General features: G+C 41.3%; 1 protein-coding gene across 4 annotated transcripts in view; it reads left to right on the top strand.

Moving 5' to 3' along the window:
- SMARCAD1 (SNF2 related chromatin remodeling ATPase with DExD box 1) overlaps positions 1-15,983 on the top strand; it is a gene marked incomplete at its 3' end in the record, with an annotated part of 104,127 nt that overhangs the window by 8,642 nt on the left and 79,502 nt on the right. For 3 of the 4 annotated variants that reach the window (XM_080698016.1, XM_080698014.1, XM_080698013.1), the window contains exon 2: positions 13,867-14,044. In XM_080698016.1, coding sequence (XP_080554142.1) covers positions 13,867-14,044 — 178 coding nt within the window. The remainder of the gene's footprint in view (positions 1-13,866; positions 14,045-15,983) is intronic. The other variant, XM_080698015.1, reaches the window with a different exon arrangement.

Raw genomic sequence — 15,983 nt, 5'->3', positions numbered from 1 at the left:
AGTCTTTGATCTCTATCCCCCAAATGCTGAATATAGAACCTAGGGCCCTGCATGCTCTAAGCAAGCACTCTATCATTGATCTACACCCCCAATTCCTCAACTTATTTTATAGTGTGCAAGTGCACAAAGTTGTAATTGTTTGTATATTATTTCCCTTTTTTTTTGGCCAGTACTGGGGATTCAACCCAGGGGCATTCTACCTCTGAGCTATACCCCCGGCCCTATTTTTTATTCTTTGTTTTGAAACAAGTTCTCACTGAGTTGGAAAGGGCTTCACTAAGTAGCCGAGGCTTTTCGCAAAACTGCAATCCTCCTGTTTATGATCCCAAATGCTGAGATAATAAGCATGTGCCACCACGCCAGGCTTCCATCCTTATTTTTTTAATTCTTTATTTTGAAACAGGATTTCATAAGTTGTAAAGACCTCACTTAAGTTCCTGAGGCTGGCCACGAACCTGGGATCCTCTTGGCTTAGCCTCCAAAGTACTAGGATTACAAGCATGTACCACCACACCCAAATTCTCTTTTTTCTTTGTACATTGTATTTGGAGAGATTAAAATAATATCAGATGAGTAAAAGAGGAGAAAGCCTATTGGGTTTTTTTGTTCTGACAATTGATTTCAGGAACATTCTGTCTCTGACTACACATCCCTAGTTTTTTTTACTTTTTGTTTTGAAACAGGATCTCACTAAGTTGTTGAAGCTGGTCTTGAACCTGTTATTCTCCTGTCTTAGTCTCCCAAATACCAGATTACAGGAGTACATCACTGTGTCCAACTCCTATTATGTTTTATACATACATACAGAATAAAAAAAACATGAATGAAGCATGACCTTTTAGGAGCAGGGCGACTCGGAGTTGGTGACACATACTTTTGTTTGCAGGTCTGGAGATGGAACTCAGGGGCATTCGACCTCTGAGCCACACCCCCTGCCCTATTTTTTATGCTTTATTTTGAGACAGGGTCTCACTAAGTTGCAGAGGGCCTCACAAAGTAGCTGAGGTTGTCCGCTAACCGCTATCCTCTGGTCTCAGCCTCCAGAACGCTGGGATTACAAGCATGCTCCACCACGCCGGGCTCTGACACATACTTGTAATCCTAGTACTTGGGAGGCTGAGACTGGGGGATCACATGACAGGAGGATCACATGTTCAAGGACAGCTTCAGTAAGTAGTGAGACTCATCAACCTAGTGAGACCCTATTTGAAAATAAAAATAAAATAAGGCTGGGAGTATAGTTCTGAGGTTCAATCCTGAGAATGCTCCTGAGTTCAGTCCCCAGTACCACCAAAAGATAAAAAGGCAGTATGAAAGGACATGGCAGGATCATAAGTTGATTCAAAGATCATTAAATTTTTTCCTTCTGAAAAGGATCATGAAAAGTCTAGAATTTTTTTTTGTGTGTGTGTGTGGTACTGGGGTTGGAACCCAGGGTCATTCTACTTCCGAGCTACACCCCAGCCCTAATTTTTATTCTTTATTTTGGAGTAGGATTTATTTATTTATTTATTTATTTATTTATTTATTTATTTATTTATTGGTGGTCTTGGGGATAGAACCCAGAGGCATTCTACCTTCAAGTTATACTTCCATCCCTATTTTTATCCCTTTATTTTAAAACAGGGTCTCACTGAGTTGCAAAGGGCCTCATTAAGTAGCCAAGGCTGGCTTCGAACCTGTGCTATCCTCCTGTTTCAGCCTCCCAAATGCTGGGATTACAAGCATGCTACACCACGCCTTGCTGGAGTGAATTTAAACAATGGACTTATTTATTTGGTGAAGAAATCAGAAAAAGAGTTAGAAATGAGCTTGGCTTTGAGGAGTCTGTGGTATGTGTAGAGGAAGGGGAGAAACTGTGGTTTGATAGAGGGCTAGGAAAAGTTATCTGTAGAAGTTTGAGGCAGCATAAGTGAAGCTAAAAGAAATATAAACTGGGTTGTGAGGCATCTTTATATTCTGTGCAAGGAAGGATAGATCTTATTGGTACAGACTATAGAACATTTCAGTATGAAAATACCATTACTGAAAGTATTCTATTAAAGCCTTAGTGTAGGGATATGACAGTAGGAAGACAGGAGATACTTTTTTTGTTTTGTTTTTTGTGGGGGTTTTTTGGTGGTACTAGGAGTGGAACCCAGAGGCTTTCTACCTCTGGGCTATACTCCCAGACCTTTTTTATATTTTATTTGGAAAAGGGTCTCACTAAGTAGCCGAGGCTGGCTTTGAACCTGTGCGATCCTCCTGTCTCAGCCTCCCAAGCGCAGGGATTACAAGCGTGCGCCACCACGCCCGGCTTGACAGGAGATACTTTAAGAGAGTTTATCTGACATGTATTTGAAGATATTTGGTGATCAGTTGAATATGAAAGATTTAAAGGTAAATGTTCACCAGATAACTGGGTGATTGTCAGTATCAACTGAATTAGAAAGTAGGTTTAGGAGAAAGAACTAAAATACACTAAGCTAGCTGGGTATGGTAGCACACACTTGTAATCCCAGCATTTTCAAGGCTGAGACAGGAGGATCTGGGTTGGAAGCCAGCCTCAGCTACTTAGGGAGGCCCTTTGCAAATCAATGAGACCCTGTTTCAAAATAAGGAATAAGCCAGGCATGGTGGTGCACTCTTGTAATCCCAGCATTTGGGAGGCTGAGACTGGGATCACGGTTCACGGACAGCCTCAGCTACTTAGTGAGGCCCTTCGCAACTCAGTGAGACCCTGTTTCAAATTAAAGAATAAAATATTGGGCAGGGGATGTAGCTCGGAGGTCAAATGCCTCTGGGTTCCATCCCCAGACCTGCAAAACAAACAAACAAACAAAATAAGGAATAAAAAGTAGGTCTGGGGGGTGTTGCTTGGAAATAGAATGCCACTAGGTTCCATCTGAGTACCACAAAAAATTTTAAAAAATATAAAATACACTAACCTTGTGTTGTCTGTCATGTTTTACTTGCAAAGTAGAATTTGGTGATCAGAGAATACTCTCAATCTGAGGAGTCAACTTGGGAGTAATCATTGTGGTAGTTAACAGAAAATGTACTAAGCAGAGAGTAGTAAGAAATATAAACATTTAGCCGGGCATAGTGGCACAGGCTTGTAATCCCAGCACTTGGAATGCTTAAACAGGAGGATCGCACAGGTTTGAAGCCAGCCTCAGCTACTGAGTGAGGTTCTCAGCAACTTAGTGAGACCCTGTTTCCAAATAAAATATAAAATAAGTCTGGGAGTATAGCCCGGAGGTAGAAAAGCCTGCCCCCCCCCCCCCTCTCTCTCTCTCTCTCTCTCTCTCTCTCTCTCTCTATATATATATATATATATATATATATATATACACACATACATACATACATACGTACACACATACATATGTATATGGGCATATACATACATACATATATATATATATATATATATATATATATATATATTTGATGATGATGGACAAGAGTAAGGGGGAACCAGTAGAAGGTATAAAGGATGACTGGAATAGTTGTAGAAAGTGGCAATCTTCTGGAGGCCAAAAGAATAGTTCTGAGTTTGGTATACAGCGACTAGTATTCAATTCTATGGGAAAGTCAAAGGCAGTACTGGGGATTGAACCCAGGGGCATTCTACCTCTGAGCTACACCTGCAGTCCTATTTTTTATTCTTTATTTTGAACCGGTCTCACTGAGTTACTGAGTCTGCCCGCAAACCCACAATCCTTGTCTCAGCCTCCCAAGTACTGGGATTACAAGTGTGCACCACCATGCCTGGCTAGACATCAGTTTGTTTTTTTTTTTTTTTTTTTTTTTTTTTGCGGTACTGGGGATGGAACCCAGGGGCCTTCTATCTCCAGGCTACACTCCCAGACCTATTTTATATTTTATTTGGAAACAGGGTCTCTTAAGCCAGCTGAGACTGGCTTCGAACCTGTGTGATCCTCCTGTCTCAGCCTCTCAAATGCGGGGATTACAAGTGTGTGCCACCACACCCAGCTTAGACATCAGTTTTTTTAACTTAATTTTTCTTTGCTTGGCTTTGCCTAGAAATTATTTTTATAGTTTTTGTCATTAGTGAAATAGAAATAATTTTTTTGGTGGTACCTCTGAGCTGTTAGTATGTATGTATGTATGTATGTATGTGTGTATTGTGGTACTGGGGATTGGATCCAGTGACATTCTATCTCTGAGCTACAACCCTAACCCTATTTTATTTTCATTTCGAAACAGTCTCACTAGGTCGTTGAGAGTATCACTACTTGCTGAGGATGTCCTCAAATATAATCCTCCTGTCTCAGCCTCCTAAGTACTGGGATTGCAGGTGTGTGCCACCACACCTGGCCTTTTTATATTGCCTTTTTTTTTTAAGATTTAAAGTTTATTAAAAGATAGAAATATAGAAAATAGAAATACAGCCCTGCCCCATCAGCCGGGCGTGGTGGTGCACGCTTGTAATCCCCGCGCTTGGGAGGCTGAGACAGGAGGATCACACAGGTTCGAAGCCAGCCTCAGCTACTTAGTGAGGCTCTCAGCAACTTAGTGAGACCCTGTTTCCAAATAAAGTATAAAATAGGTCTGGGAGTATAGCCTGGAGGTAGAAAGCAGCCTCTGGGTTCCACCCCAGTGCCACCAAAAAAAAAAAAGAGAGAGAGAGAAATACAGCCCCATGCCAAAATGGCATGAGGGGGTGACTCGACAGTTTGAGAAACTGTCCCCAGGGATCTTTGTTAGACCCCTGGGAATAATTTCCTGAAAACTCCCCAAAGGAAAAAAAAAGCAGAAAAAGAGGAAAAAGATAGAAATACAGAGGATAGGTACAGCCCCATGCCAAAATGGCATGAGGGGGTGACTTGAAAAGAATATACCCTTTTATATTGCCTTTTTATATTTTGAAATGGTTTCATTAGTTTGTTGAGACTGGCCTTGAATATCCAATTCTCTTAGCTTTCCAAATAGTATATTGCAGTCATGGGCTACCTCACCCATCTTTTTTTTGTGTGTGGTGCTGGGGATGGAACTCAGGGGCTTTCTCCCCCCAGGCTACACTCCCAGATGTATTTATATTTTATTTGGAAACAGGGCCTCACTAAATTTCTAAAAGCCTCACTAAGTGTCTGAGACTGGCTTCGAACCTGTGAGATCCTTTTGTCTCGGCCTCCCAAGCACAGGGATTACAAGTGTGCGCCACCACACCTGGCTTTCTCAGACCTATTTTATACTTTATTTGGAAACAGGTCTTACTAAGTTGCTGAGCCAAGGCTGTCTCAGCCTCCCAAGTGCTGGGATTACAAGCTTGGTCTACCACGGCTGGCTCATTTAACCCATCTTAAATAACATTCTTTTTTTTTTTTTTTTGTAGTAATGGTGATGGTACTCAAGGGCATTCTATCTCCAGGCTACATCCCCAGCCCTTTTTTTTTTTTCTTTTTTTTTTTTCTTTTTTTTTTTTTTTGCTGGTGTGGGGATGGAACCCAGGGGCATTCAACCTCTGAGCTACACCCCTTGCCCTATTTTTATTTGTTTTGTAACAGGGTCTTACTAAGTTGTGGAGGGCCTCACTAAGTAGCTGAGGCTGTCCACGAACTACGTCTAGGTCTCCTGAATGTGAATGATGGGATTATAAGCATGCACCACCACGCCCGACTTGGAAAGCTAAATTTTTTTTTTTTTTTTTTTTTCTGGTCTGGGGATGGAACCCAGAGGCTTTTGACCTCCAAGCTACACCCTGTGCCTAATTTTTTATTCTTTATTTTGAAACGGTCTCACTGAGTTGTGAAGGGCCTCACTAAGTAGCTGAGGCTGTCTGCGAACCTCGATCCTCCTGTCTTAGCCTCCCAAATGCTGGGATTACAAGCATGCTCCACCACGCCTGGCTCTTGAACGCTAAAATTTTATAAACAAATTTTCACTATATTTTGTCAGTTTTCAAAATGGTCTATGAGACTATCAGGGTTCCCGTAGATCCTGTCAGGATGACCACTAGGTTAAAATTATGGTCATAAAAGCCAGGCTTAGTGGTGCATGCTTTTTTTTTTGCAGGTTTGGGAATGGAACCCAGTGGCATTTGACCTCCGAGCTACACCCCCTGCCCTGTTTTTTATTCTTTATTTTGAAGCAGGGTCTCACTAAGTTGCAGAGAGCCTCGCTGAGTAGCTGAGGCTGTCCGCGAACTGCAATCCTCTGGTCTCAGACTCCCAAATATTGGAATACAAGCATGTGCCACCACGCCTGGCTGGTGGTGCATACTTGTAATTTAGTACTTGGGAGGCTGAGACAGGAAGATTATAGGTTTGTGGCCAGCCTCAGCAACTTGTGTGACACCCCCTGCAACTCAGTGAGACTGTTTCCAAATAAAGAATAAAATAAGGGTAGGGGTATAGCTTGAAGGTAGATGCCACTTGGTTCCATCTCCAGTACACACACACACACACACACACACACACACACACACACTCCCAAAAAACATGTTGTCATAATTTTTTTTTTTTTTTTTGTGGTACTGGGGGTGGAACCTAGGGGCTTTCTACCTTTGGGCTATACTCCCAGATCTCTTTTATACTTTATTTGGAAACAGGGTCTCACTAAGTTGCTGAGAGCCTCACTAAGTAGCTGAGGCTGGCTTTGAACCTATGTGATCCTCCTGTCTCAGCCTCCAAGCATGAGGATTACAAGCGTGAGCCACCACACTCGGCTGTCATAATAATATTAAAACTTCACTTTCAGCCAGGTGTGGTGTCACATGCTTGTAATATCACCATTTGGGAGGCCGAGACAAGAAGATCTGGTTTGCAGCCAGCCTCAGCTATTACTTAGGCCTTTTGCAACTCAGTGAGACCCTGTTTTAAAATAAAGACTAAAAAATAGGGCTGTAGGTATAGCTCAGAGGTAAAATGGGTTCCATCCCCAGGACCGCAAAAAAACAAAAACAAAAACAAACTTTCAAGCTAGGTGCAGTGGTATACACCTGTAATCCCACTACTTGGGAGACTGAGACAGGAGGGTTACAGGTTCAAGGCCATCCATTTTCAGCAACTGAGACAGACCCTGTTTTACTAAGGCTGGGGTGTATCTTGGCAGTAGAATGCCCCTTATTTTGATCCCTAGTACCCTAGAACATAACAAATGCTCTCTTGCCTTTTTCTTTTTTTGATACTGGGGATTCAACCCAAGAACACTCTTTCTTTGAGCTATACCCTCAGCCATATTCTGCCTCTGAGCTATACCTCCAGCTCTGTTTTTTGTTTGTTTTTTTTTGGTGGTACTTGGGATGGAACCCTTCTGCCTCCAGGCTATACTCCCAGACCTCTTATATTTTTATTTGGAAACTTGGTCTCTTAAGCCAGTGAGGCTGGCTTTGAACCTGTGTGATCCTCCTGTCTCCACCTCCCAAGCACGGGAATTACAAGCGTGCGACACCACGCCCAACTTGCAGCTCTATTTTTTATTTTTTATTTTGAAACAGGGTCTCACTAAGTTGCAGAGGGCCTCACTAAGTAGCTGAGGCTGGCCGCGAACCGTGATCCTCCTGTCTCAGCCTCTCAAGTGCTTGGATTACAAATTTGCACCACCAACCCAGCTTTTTTTATTTTTAAATTGATTTTTGCACTGATGGTGAAAAAACTGGTAATGTTACAGTTTTAGATAACATCACTATGGTCCTTTTTCTCTGCTAGTGTTGGAATAAAAGCTGAATTGGCTGGGTGTGGTGGCACATGCTTGTAATCCCTGCACTTGGGAGTCTGAGACAGGAGGATCACACAGGTTCAAAACCAGCCTCAGCTACTTAGTGAGGCTCTCAGCAACGTAGTGAGACCCTGTTTCCAAATGAAATATAAAATAGGTCTGGGAGTGTAACCCAGAGGTAGAAAGCCTAGGTTCCACCCCTAGTCCCACAAATAAACAAACAAGCAAACCGGAATTGCTGCAAGCTTGAACAAGGTTTTATTATTACGGTTTTGGGAGGGGAAACAGCACATCTGAGAGAGACTCAGTAGTGAGACATTGTTGCCTTCGAAATTCTAGTCTTTATATAGGAATTTATTGGCTCTCTTATTCTGACTAGCCAGTAGTTTTCTTTTCCTGTCAAAAGCAGGTGCTGGTTGGCCAGTTAGCTCTGCTAGTAAGCCTTTTATTATTTTTCCCTTCAGTACTGGATATGGAACCCATGGGCATTTTACCTACAAGTGACACCCACAGCCCTATTTTTTATTCTTTATTTTTAAACAGGGTCTCACTGAGTTGCAAAGGGCCTCCCTAAGTAGCTGAGGATGTCCTTGAACCGGGATCCTCCAGTGTCAGCCTTCCAAATGCTGGAATTACAAGCCTCCACCACCACGCCTGACTCTCAGCCTTTTTGTTAGCGTCTTTGTTCATCCTCAGAAGGACAGACAGGTCTGACATCACTAATCGAAATGTGTCATTTAGTTAAGGGGGCTTCATGGTAGAAGTTTAAAGCTTGTGTTGTTTATTTTTATTTCTAAAGTTCAAAGCCTTTACTGACCATCTGTGTCTTTGGTTAAGTCTCAGCATCTTTTATCTCTTTACTGCTAGCAGTTAGTTTCTTATATTGAAAGCTTATTTTGTAATAAGGAACAAACACGGAAATGTAGCTTTTTAAAGTATAATAGCTTTAAGGTTTTAGCTATTTTTGTATTATTGGTAATCAACATTGGGTCAGTGTAGCCTGCTTTTTTATTTTTAACTTGGTTTAAACTTTTGGGAGGATCTGTGTAATTCTTTTAAGTTCAGGTGTCTAATTTTAGGATTCAATGTTCTGCTTCTTAGTTGCTATGACAACTGGCTTGTCACCTAGTGGGTAGCTTTTAGCAGGCAAGGTCAGCCTTGGCTGACAGAGCAGAGACAGAGAAAAAGGATTTTATTGTTTTGCCTAAGTATAGTATTAGCAATTAATACTACTTTTATTAGCAATCAATACCAACTCATCCCCATAAGTAATAGCTAGGAATGGCCAGGTGTGGTTACCCATGCTTGTAATCCTAGCATTTGGGAGGCTGAAACAGAAGGATCACAGTTCATGAACAGACTCAACTACTTACTGAGGACCTTTGGATCTCAGACCCTGTTTCAAATTAAAGAATAAAGCCGGGCATGGTGGCGCGTGCTTGTAATCCCTGCGCTTGGGAGGCTGAGACAGGAGGATTGCACAGGTTTGAAGCCAGTCTCAGCTACTTAGGCTCTCAGCAACTTAGTGAGACCCTGTTTCCAAATAAAGTATAAAATGGGTCTGGAAGTATAGCCTGGAGGTAGAAAAGCCCTTGGGTTACACCCCTAGTACTACAAAAAAAAAAAAAAAAGTAAAAAATAGGGGCTGGGAGTATTGCTCAGAGGTAGACTACCGCTGGGTCCAGTGGCCCCAGAACTGCAAAAAGTAAAAATTAAATAAAAAAAGCTAGGAATGGTGAGACATATTGTAGTTCTAGCTATTAGGAAGGCTGAGGCGGAAGATCATTTGAACCATGAAGCAATAAAAAATTTTAATTTTATTAAATCATAACTGGCAGTTTCTCAAAAATTATCAAAGAAAACAGGACAAGGTATTTATTGTCAATGGAAAAAATCTACTTTCCAAAGGAAGGTTTGAACTTTGGAAGAATAGTATCCATAATTATAAGTTTGACAATTTGTGAAAAGACTTTTTTTTTTTTTTTGCGGTACTTGAGATTGAACCAAGAAACTTTCTACCTCTGAGCTACTCCCCCTGTCATATTTTAGTCTTTATTTTGAAATGGGATCTCACTAAGATGTGGAGGGAGGGCCTCACTAAGTAGCTGAGTCTGGCCATAAACCTGCTGTGATCCTGCTGTTTCACTCTCCCAAGTACTGGGATTTTTTTTTTTTTTTTTTTTTTTTTTTTCTGTATTGGGGATGGAACCCAGGGGCATTCTACCCCCCCCCCCACTATACCCCCAGCCCTATTTTTTATTCTTTATTTTGAAACAGAGTCTCACTGAGTTGTAAAGAACCTCACTAAGTTGTAAAGAACCTCACTAAGTAGCTGAGGCTGTCCACAAACTGTGATCCTCGTGTTTTAGACTCCTGAATGCTGAGATTACAAACATGCACCACCACACCTGGCTTTTTTTTTTTTTTTTTTTTTTGGTACTGGGGGTGGAACCCAGGGAAATTCTACCTCCAAACTACACCCCCAGCCCAATTTTTTTTTTTTTTTTTTCAGTCCTGGGCATGGAACCCCAGGCACATTCTACCTCCAAACTATACCTGCAGCCCTATTTTTTATTCTTTATTTTGAAACAGAGTCTCACTGAATTACAAAGGGCCTCATTAGGTAGTTGAGGCTCTCCACAAACCATGAACCTTCTGTCTTAGCTTCCCAGATGCTGGGATTACAAGTGTACACCACCAAGCCTGGCTTTGTTTTTCCACCCTTGAACTAAAGGTTCATCTGGCCATTGCTCTTCTTTTTTTTTGGGGGGGTGTACTAGGGATTGAACCCAGATACATTCTACCTCCGAGCTACAATCCCAGCCCTATTTTTTTTTTTTTTTTATTCTTTATTTTGAAACAGTCTCTCAGGATTGCAAATGGCCCCACTAAGTAACTGAGGTGTTTGGGAACCTCAAGCCTCCTGTCTCAATCTCCCAAATGGAATTACAAGCATGCGTCACCACACCTGGCTCAGTTTTCTTTTTCTTACTTGTGCATTATGATATATAGTATTAGGGTTTATTGATACATATTTGCACATGCTAGTCATTGCTCTTATAATAAATGTTTTGGACCAAGTCAGTAGTTTTGCTTTAATATGAATTCCTTAAGTCTCGTCTGTTTCTCCTAGAAGATAATAGGGAAAAGGAGTTATTTTGTTGAGGAAAAGGAGAACAGTATTGGAATTCATCATTTAAGAGAAAGAATATCTTGTCTGCAATACTTTTTTTGTTTTGTTTTTTGCAGGTCTGTCTGGGGATGGAACCCAGGGGCATTCTACCTCTGAGCTACATCCCCTGCCCTGTTTTTTATTCTTTATTTTGAAACAGGGTCTCACTAAGTTATGGAGGGCCTCACTAAGTAGCTGAGGCTGTCTGAGAACTGCGATCCTCCGGTCTCAGCCTCCCACATGCTGGGATTACAAGCGTGCGCCACCACGCCCAGCATGTTTGCAATACTTTACTGGCCTGCTTTGCACAGATAGACACCAACTTTATAGTTTTCTAGGACTGTCATAATAAAACATCGCATACTTGGAGACAAATAATAGAAATTTATTTTCTCACAGTTTGGAGACGTACAAGTCTAAGGTCAGCTTCTTGGCAGTTTGGGGTTTTTTTTCCTCAGGCTCTCTCCTTGTAATGTAAGGTAGCTGTCTTTTCTTCATATGACCTTTCCTCCTTTGACATTTCTGTTATCTCTTGATCTTATTGAATACCAGTCATACTGGACTAAGCGCCCATCCTAAAAGCCTCATTTTTATTATTTATTTATTTATTTATTTATTTATTTATTTATTTATGGTATTGTGGGTGGAACCCAGTGGCATTTTACCTCCAAGTGACACCCCCAGCCCTATTTTTAATCTTTATTTTGAAACAAGGTCTCACTGAGTTGCAAAGGGCCTCACTAATTGGCTGAGGCCGTCTGCAAACCGCCATCCTCCTGACTCAGCCTCCTGAATCCTGGGATTACAAGCGTGCGTCACCACGCCTGGCTTTCCGTTTATTTATTTTTTTAGGTACTAATTATTGAACATGAATATTCCATCTTCAGGCCACACCTCTAGCCCTAATTTATATTTTATTTTGAAACAGGGTCTCACTAAATTTCTGAGATTGGTTCTCAAACCTGTAATCCTCTTGGTTCGGCCTCCCAAGTACTGGGATTACAGGTATAAGCCACTGCTCCCCACTCCCAGAGAAGGCCTCATTTTAATGTAATCACTTCTTTGAAGGTCTATCTCTAAATGCAGTCACACTGAATAGGCCTACTCTTATGGCATTATGTAACTTTATTTTTTGTGGTACTAAAGATGGAACCCAGGGACATTCTACCTCTGAGTTACAACCCCAGCCCTACTTTTTATTCTTTATTTTTAAACAGGATCTTACTGAGTTGCAAAGGGCCTTACTAAGTAGAAGCTGAGGCTGTCTGGGAACTGGGATCCTCCTGTCTCAGCCTCCTAAATTCTGGGATTACAAACATGCACCACCACACCCAGTCTCTTATTTACTTTTAATTGCCTCTTTAAAGGCTCTCTTCACAGTTAAATTCATAGTTCCTGCTTGAGACTTCAACATACAACCTAAATAGGAGTAGAGAGTGCATTTGAGCTGGGCATGGAGGCACACCACCCTTGTAGTTCCAGTATTTGGGAGGATAAGATAGGAAGAACCTGGTTCGCAGCCAGCCTCAGGTTCTTAGGCCCTCCACAACTTACTGAGACTGTTTCAAAATAAAGAATAGCCGGGTGTGGTGGTGCATGCTGCTTGTACTCCTAGCACTTGGGAGGCTGAGACTGGAGGATCGCACAGGTTTGAAGCCAGCCTTGGCTACTTAGAGACTCTCAGCAACTTGGTGAGACCCTGTTTCCAAATAAAGTATAAAATAGGTCTGGGAGTATAGCCCGGAGGTAGACAAGCCCCTGGGTTTCACCCCCAGTACCACACACACAAAAAAAAAAAAAAAAAAAAAAAGAAGAATAAACTGGTTGTTGTGGTGCAGGTTTGTAATCCCAGTATTTGGGAGGCTGAGACTGGTGGATCACAGTTCTCGGACAGCCTCAGCTACTTAGTGAGGTTCTTTGTGACTCAGTGAGACCCTGTTTCAAAATAAATAATAAAAAAATAAGGCTGGGAATTTAGCTCAGAGGTAGAATGCCCCTGAATTACCAAAAAAAAAAAAAAAAAAAGAATACAAATTAGGGCTGGGGGGTGTAGCTCAGAGGTAGAATGCCCCTCGGTTTTATAACCAGACACCACCCCCCCCCAAAAAAAAAGAGTGCATTGAACCCTTAACACCAACATATGCACAAGAGTGAATGTTGATGGGATGTTAGCTAGTTACAATTACTAAACTAAATACTTTACATATGTCATTTGGGTTTTTGTATGTGTGTGTGTTTACTGAGGATTGAAACTGTAGGCATTCTGATTCCAAGCTTATACCCCCAGTTCTTTCTTTCTTTCTTTCTTTTTTTTTTTATTGAAACTGGATCTCATTAAGTTAGTGCGGGGGGGGGCTTACTAAATTGTTGAGGCTGGCCTCAAATATCTGATCCTACTGTTTCAACCTCTCAAGCACTGGGACCGCACCAGGCTTCATTTGGTTTATATGTATATTAGTTGTAATTATCAGCATGCACATTTTACAGATGGGGAAACTAATGTTAATAAAAGTGAAGTAACAAGACTAAGGGACAGGATTAGAATCCAAATATTTTGTACTCTAGTGTCTTATCTTCTCAAGTGGGAACTGAATACCAGGAAATAAAAGCACCAAGAGAGAAGGATTAGAATATAAAGTATAAACCTGTGTCTGTTTGCAATTTCCAATCTTGTTTATCAGTTTTTTCTTTAAAAAGTGGTAGGAAGGCTGGGCATGGTTGCGCACGCTTGTAATCCCTGTGCTCGGGAGGCGGAGACAGGAGGATCACGCAGGTTCGAAGCCAGCTGTGCTGGCTTAAGAGACCCTGTTGCCAAATAAAAAGTATAAAATAGGTTTGGGAGTTTAGCCCGGTAGAAGGGCTTCCAGGAACCCCAGTACCACCAAAAAAAAAAAAAAAAAGTGGTAGGAATTTTTTGTTTTCATAATAGGAAAAATGCACAGAATTAAAGATTGTAAGCATATAATCATAATTATAAAAGACAAATTTATCCTTGGTTAAATGCCTTTTTTCTCTTTGTCTTTTTTCAGAAGATTCTAGTGTTCCAGAAACTCCAGATAATGAAAGAAAAACAACTGTATCATATTTCAAGAATCAAAGTGGAATACAGTACATTGATTTGTCTTCTGATAGTGAAGATGTTGTTTCCCCAAATTGCTCCAGTACAGCTCAAGAGAAAAAGTTCAACAAAGATACAGTAATTATAGTGTAAGCTGCTTAATACTGCATGTAATAAGAGTTTCTAGAAAATTTAAATATTTTGGTGATTTTTTAAAATACTTTTCTTGATGCTTGTTGGTTATTTTTCCTTAACTTATAGAAAGGGAAAGGTACATTGTGTGTCATGTATTTGTGTGTTGTTTTTTTTAAAATGATGACTTACAGTAAAAGGCCTAGTGAGAACATAATATCTAGTATTCCTAGCCCTCTGTAGATTGTGTGTGGTGCTGAAGATGGAACTCAGCCTTGCTCACAATAGATAGGCACATCCCTTGTCCTATGATTCATTATCGAGCCCATCAATTGAATAATTTTAACGTATTAGGTACAAGTTATGAAGTAGTTGCTGTATTATAATTGGGAATATAGCAATGAACAAATCAGCCCCAAATCCCTGCCTTTATGAAACTTTTTAGTCAGAATGAAAAAACATGGCTGTTAAAGATGTTTGGGCAAAAGGAAAATGAAATAGGAAGTCCAGGAGCAGGGTTTGGTTTTCTTCCTGTGGTATTAGGGATTGAGCCAGGGGCATTCTGCCTCCAGCGACACCCCCAGCCGTACTTTATATTTGTTTTTGAAACAGGGTCTTCCTTGGATGATGAAAGTGTCACTATTTTTGAGGTTGTGCTAGAACTTACGATCTTTCTGTCTCAGCCTCCCAATTACTGGGATTACAAGGTTGCTACACCATGCCTGGCTTCAGGGCATGGTTTCTTTCTTTCTTTCTTTCTTTTTTTTTTTTTGTGGTACTTGGGGTGGAACCCAGAGGCTTTCTACCTCCGGGCTATACTCCCAGACCTTTTTTTTATATTTTATTTGGAAACAGGGTCTCACTGTGTTGCTGAGAGCCTCACTAAGTAGCTGAGACTGGCTTCGAACCTGTGCGATCCTCCTGTCTCAGCCTCCCAAGTGCAGGGATTACAAGTGTGCGCCACCATGCCCGGCAGGGCATGGTTACTAAAGTAAAGATCATGATGAGAAGGGCTTCATTGAGAAGCCAGTGCTGGAGCAAGTACCCGAAAGGAGTATGAAAGTGAATTATGTACATATGGGAGAAAGAGAATTCCAGGTGGTGGGAATAGCGTGCTCAGTGTCACAGAGGTTGATGGGATTTTACCAGATGCTTCTGAGGAAAGTAGGAGGCAGATCGTGCAAAGTTAAGGACCTAAGGTCACAGTTAAGGACTGGGTAGAGATGGTCTTTATCATAATTAGGCCCGTAGCCGCCTCAGTTTTTATTCTGAGTGAGATGAGAGATCTCCAGAGAATATCAAGCAGAGGGCAAATGATTTCTAGATGTTCAGAAGTTCTTAATGGCTATAGGGGAGCAATATATAACAGTATAAGTACTGTTGTAATATTCCAGTAAGAAAATGCAGATATGGACCCAGGTATGGTGCTGCATACTTATAATTCCAGTGAATGGGAGGCTCAGACAGGAGGATAATTCCAGTAATTGGGAGGCTGAGACAGGAGGATCATAGGTTCGTAGCCAGTTTCATCCACTTAGTGAGGACATCCACAACCTACCCAGTTTCAAAATAAAAAATAAAACAGGGCTGGGAGTGTAGCTCAGAGTTAGAATACTCCTGGGTTCAATCCCCAGTACCAAAAAAAGAAAGAAAATAAGTGATTTAATGAAGCTGAGTACCTATGGAAGTGAAAAGAAGTGGTTAGATTGAACATAGTTCAATCTGAACATAGTTCGAAGGCATGCAGATTTGTTTGATTGATCTCATGTGGGTTGGGAGAGAAGGAGTTTAGGATGATCCTAATAAAATTTTTGGCCTGGGCAATTGGAAGGGTGAGTTATTTACTGAGATAAGGAAGAGTCTTTTCTGTGGGTTGGGGAGACACTTTTGATTGAAAGTCAGTAATTCAGTATTTTTTGTGTGTGTGCAGTACTGGGGATGGAACCCAGGAGCATT

This window comes from Muscardinus avellanarius, assembly GCF_963383645.1.
Source record: "Muscardinus avellanarius genome assembly, chromosome: 6".
Classification (NCBI taxonomy): Eukaryota; Metazoa; Chordata; class Mammalia; order Rodentia; family Gliridae; genus Muscardinus; species Muscardinus avellanarius.
This window is presented reverse-complemented; position numbering and strand designations above follow the sequence as displayed.